We start from the raw sequence: 5269 nt of genomic DNA, 5'->3' as shown, positions 1-5269 counted from the left end.
TTGTAAAATAAAAAAGAAAAATAGAAAACAAACAAAATGAAAAAAATGAAAAGGCGAACAAAACCGGTAGAAAACCCATAAAGGTGCAGAAAGAAATAAAGGAAAAAACAAACCCAAGGCATCTAGAATCTTTTCAAAACCGAAACTAGCAGAAGGGTTAGAATGGTTGGCTCAATGGGGGAACGCGCGTGAGCGATGGGTACAAAGATTGGAGTAATCAATGGATTGATGCTAAGGATGGTCATAGTGGAGAGTAACTTAATATAGTATCATGCATATGATACTAGTCTATATTACTACCTTTATAGTGCAAAAATATCATAGATGGTTGCATTCATCAGGTTGTAGACCATTTTGCTTTAGACTATGTTATGTTACCATAAATATCTCTTTCCTCATTAACTATTTGCCACATAAGCAAACATGCCTTGATGTGCATCATGTTACTTGCTCAGTTACTCCCACTAACCTAAGCGTCGAATAGAAAATGCCAGCTACCACGTTATCCATGCCTCAACTTTGGGCAAGCGCGCGAGCTGTCATGTCGTTGGGCCTGGCCCATGTGTTGAGTGCTTCATCGGGCTCTCGTGAGGCGGCATATAGAAGCGCCCAAAATAAACTTGGGAGCCCCTATGTGACGCTCTCTGCGTCAAACTGGTTATGTTCCGCACATGCGCCCTCCAACTAGGTCGGCACATCTAGCATATAGTGACCCGGTTCTTGTAGCGAGCTGGCTACTGTAGCGGCTCTGGTTATGGTTGTGGCATTTATTTTTGTTTTCATTTGGTATTTGAAGAAAACAAATTTTTTTGAAAAGTTTGATTTGTTGAAAACACAAACATTTTTTTAAACAATGAACATTATCAAAAACACAAACTATTTTTTAAATGAACTTTTTTTGGAAACACGAATACTTTTTTGAATTTGTGAAGAGACTTTTAAAGCATGGATATTTTTTTTAAATGCGAAATGTTTTCAAGTTTGCAATTTTAAAAAACCATAGACTTAAAAAGTGAATGTTTTCAATATTTTAACCAATTGTTTGCATACAAACTTGTTTTCGAATTTACGTTTTTATAAACAGGTACATTTTATTAAAAAGTGAACATTTTCAGAATTTGCGACTATTTTTTCGAAATTCCATTTTTTTGATTTTAAAAAAAAATCTAAATGAAAAGAAAAACCTGAAATAAACCTGTAAAGAAGAAAAAGAAAAACATATAAACGGCCCGGCCAGCCGTTCGGGAGGAGCGTTGAAGCCTTACACGAGCTTCGGATAAGAGTCCGTCTCTAAAGTCCGACCCGGCCCACTAGCTGCATCCACCGCTCCAAACCCTGGTTGATCCCCTTTCTCTTCTCTCGCTCCGGCCAACGCCGCCACCCCCCGGCATCATCTGCCGGCGCCATTCCAACGCACCCCCAACATTCCTCTCCTCTCTCTCCCACATGGAGCCGATCAAACCCACGCCCACCCTAACAAGCAAGATCTGCATCCAACACGAACCCGCCGACGGCGGAGATGCCGCGAGCGGAACCATCGGCGGCCTCCCTTTCCACCTCACGGAGGAGATCCTCCGCTGCGTCAGCCCGCTCGATTCGGTGCGCCTCGCCACCGTTTGCAGGTCCTGGGCGGCGACCATCTCCGAGCGGCTAGCGAGACCCACCCCGCACCTGTTCGCACTCGAGGTCCTCCACGAGCACCCCCGCGGGGCGATCTTCTCCGTGCCGGTCGATGACAACGAGGAGGACTCGCCAGCGCCGGCCATGCCGGCCATGGGCTGGCACGCGGAATGTTTCGAGCTGTGTGGCGCCTCTTCCAGCGGCAGCCTCTCCTTCGTGAACGGCAGCCATGTCCTCCTCGTAAACCCTGTCACCGGCGCGTCCGGGAGCGTTCAGATTTCTGCGAGCATCTCTCGGACCGGACCTAAGGTGTGTGGAAAGTTACATGAAGTGGATTGATTTTTTGTTCTGGTACACTTGCATCCTGTCGATCATCTGACTGAGAACTCTGTACGCTAGCTTTGCACCGGCGCCGAGGCGTTCTTCATTACTGAGTTCCATAGGGGTGTCTCTCTCTGGTGGTGGTGCTCGGACGAGTGGAGCGAGCAGAAGCTGCTTCTGCCTCAAGGGTTCGAAATCTACCATGCCATTGCTCTGTCGGCCTACAGCGGCGGTGTCTTGTATGCTCTGGAATTCTCTGGTTTGGTGTACACCATGGATACCCAGGCACCGCTGCCTTGGCGCCTGACAAGGCTCCGTGCGCCGAGCATTCTCGAGCAGTACTCCCCAATCTTCGGGTACCGCTTCATTCGGAACTGCCACCTGCTCGAGTCAGAAGACGAGGTCATGTTTGTTGGTCCTGTGTTCGCAACAAAAGAGCCCGGATGCCCCAAATCCATCTGTGGCTTCGAGGTGTACAGGCTGGATGTTCATGGGGCACGGTGGGTGAAGGTGGAGAGGCTCGCCGGCGAACAGGCGCTTTTCGTGAGCGATCAATCATCGTTCGCGCTGCATGCTTCAGAGGTGCCAGGGTGCATGAGCAACTGCATCTACTTTGTAGGTGATGTTGACGAGTGCTCATTCAGCACTTGGGGCATCTACTCCATGGTGGAGCGGAAGGTGCTGTTTCAGAGCCCTGTTGGCGGTTTGCCGGGGAAGTACAAAGCTGCCCGGTGGTTCTTCCCTGGTGTTGTGATGCCACTTGCGCGACAATGTACAAACTTGGGACAAAGGAGAAAAATCAATGGCCTTTAGGTATAATCTAGTTCATCATATTATGAGAATGCAGTAGCAGTTCTTTAAATGTTACCACGGACTGCTCCTTTTATGCTGATAGAAGGAGAGGCGCGCGGTATTGCTATGATGTGACAGTAAGGTCTATAAACCTCCAAGGGCTACTATGCCGCCGATGTGATGGCCTCTGTGGCATACCTGAAGGTTGCGGTTCAGTTTGGCATGGCTCAAATTATTCTAGGGTCAGATTCTCAGAAACTGTACGAAGCGCTGTTCGTGAAATTTCAGACAATCCGACGAAGTTTATGGATTGATTGTACTTGTAGTACAGTTGTGCATGAACTCGCTAAGTTTGACACTCCTTTGGGTTTCTCAGATGTATTACTGGGGATTTACCTTAGTTTGTGTGTGACATGGTGATCGAAGTTTATGTTGCGTCGTCGATGAGATAGAATACCTCTGAATGCAGTAGAATTTATTGTGTCTGTGGTGTCCTTCAATTTTGTCATGCATTGAACTTGTAGATGGAGCTGTTTCGCTTACAAAGGGGGCCATCCAATGTTGAACCCCAAAAGTCCGTGGATACATCCGGTGTCCAGTTTTGGGAGACGCTTGCCGAAGTCCAGACACCCTAAATCGAGCCGGAGTCACAGAAACCCTAAATCCCCAAATCCCCAAATCGAAACCTAACTCGAAGTACTGACCCTAACAGTGGCATCGCAAGAGGAAATGTACTGGCAGGCGGAGTCCTTGTTGTTTTCACCGTCGTTCCATGACACCATGGTGGCCGGCGGCGAGCAGCTGGGTCAGTGACGGCGACGATACCAGAGAAGAGAGCATGTGCGCGAGGGAGAGAGGGAAAGGGGGAGGGGGAGAGGGAGGGAGGGAGCGTGTCCGTTTGACCGACCAGGTCGACCGGGACGTTTTGACTAGACGACGCCAAACTGTGCCGTTCGCCAGGCCGTTAGGGCACGTTTGCATTTTTGGGCCCCACCTGTCGGAAAAGTGCTCAAAGGCCGCAAAGCAAGTGATCAGTTCTTCTTGCAAAAAAGTTTACCAGAAACGTAGTGGCTTCTGCAAAAATATAAATTAGAGACTACATAGTTTTTTGCAAACCTAGCCGTGGTAATTTTCTGCTTTTAACTCAAACATTTGGATGTTGAGACGGACAAAGGCAGACTCGGAATTGCTATAATATGGCCTCCAAATTTCATCTACCTAGTGGGACTCTATCGTTAGTGGGATATCCTTTCCCCACTCTCCCTTCCATCCTCACCGTGAGGGTGGGGACTACATGAAGTTCTGTTCGTGCCACCATTTTTGCCGGATAGAGTGAGCTTCAAAAGTTGGCCTCGAGATGCCAAATAAGGAGGCTGGGAGGCCAGATATGGATGGTCCTCCATAGTGCATGGCGAAATTGACTCGTATGGCGTTAGAGCTGTTTTTTCTGCATGCGCTCAGTTATTATGGAGTTTTGATGTTGTCGACTTCTCTACTGGAGTCTTTTTTGCGAGGAAAAGGAAATGCATTCATCAAGTGGCGACCAAATCAGCATTACAAAGGTCAAGTACCTCATCCGGTCCTCAACAAAGCCACATCACTGCGCTTCTTTATTCTACTAGTTGTTCTAAGATTTAATTGCATGCAATGATGCCGTGCAGAGTTAATTGCATGTTGGTACCACACTTCAGCACCTACTCACGGATTGGTACCACTACTTAAAAGTTTTGCACATCAGTACCAACTCAGGGCTTAAGTGTTACAAAGTTCTAAGTTGCATATAAAGACGTATTGACGGCGTATCTGACCTGGGACCCGTGTGTAAGGAGCCAACTTGGCATATTTTTTTGCAGAAAACACCTTTGTTTTAAATTTAATCACTCCCAGCCGCCTCCCTTGTGCCCCGCCGCCTCGACCTTGCCGGGCTTGCTCGCCGGAGCCCCATCGCCGGGTCGCCGGGTCGCCGGAGCCCAGTCGCTGGCTCGCCAGTGCACGGTGCCCCTCTCCCATCTCCTTCACTTCCTCTCTTGTTCGCTGGCTCGCCGGGGCGGTGGTGCTCGGCGACGCTGGTGGGGCGCACGGTTGGGTGATGGTGGCGGTTGGGCGACGAGGGCTCAGGGCGGCGTGGTCGCCGGTGGCCGAACGGGAACAGCCGCTGGAGTCAAACCCCGCCGCCCGTGTGGCTCGTCCACGAATTCCAGATCCGATCGAGCTAGAAGATGCAGCTTCGCATGGGCTCCAGGACGGCCCAACCGCGGCCATGACCACATGCATATATTCCTAAAAAGGATAATTCTTATCAGCTTTTTTTGCAATTATATGTTAGTACTATTTAGTGACAAGCACCGCACTAGAACCCACGCACGGCAAAATTTTATGTGGGTTAGTATTATTTAGTGCCAAGCATGAACTTTTTTCTAAAATTTATGTGGATTGAAAAAACAAATGTAAGAATATGTGTCTTCACTCAGGACCACATGCATGCACAATTATTATCCATCCTCATTGTAATTTTCAAATACACAGTTAAAAATAT

At 48.4% G+C, this 5269-nt stretch overlaps 1 protein-coding gene across 1 annotated transcript; it reads left to right on the top strand.

Annotated features, from left to right (window-relative positions):
• The first annotated feature begins 1327 nt into the window (after window positions 1-1327).
• Window positions 1328-3161, top strand: LOC123166525 (uncharacterized). The gene is made up of 2 exons (XM_044584332.1): window positions 1328-1929; window positions 2020-3161. Exons 1-2 carry the CDS (start codon window positions 1447-1449, stop codon window positions 2752-2754), a joined length of 1218 nt encoding a protein of 405 aa, XP_044440267.1. The 5' UTR covers window positions 1328-1446; the 3' UTR covers window positions 2755-3161.
• Window positions 3162-5269: the final 2108 nt, after the last annotated feature.

Source organism: Triticum aestivum, chromosome 7D (genome assembly GCF_018294505.1).
Source record: "Triticum aestivum cultivar Chinese Spring chromosome 7D, IWGSC CS RefSeq v2.1, whole genome shotgun sequence".
Taxonomy (NCBI): domain Eukaryota; kingdom Viridiplantae; phylum Streptophyta; class Magnoliopsida; order Poales; family Poaceae; genus Triticum; species Triticum aestivum.
This window is presented reverse-complemented; position numbering and strand designations above follow the sequence as displayed.

Bases quoted from the DNA above. Each gene is read 5' to 3' on its own strand.
- LOC123166525 (XM_044584332.1), top strand. From the start codon at position 1,447: ATGGAGCCGATCAAACCCACGCCCACCCTAACAAGCAAGATCTGCATC. The intron at 1,930-2,019 runs GTGTGTGGAAAG...TCTGTACGCTAG, and splicing joins TCTCTCGGACCGGACCTAAG to CTTTGCACCGGCGCCGAGGC.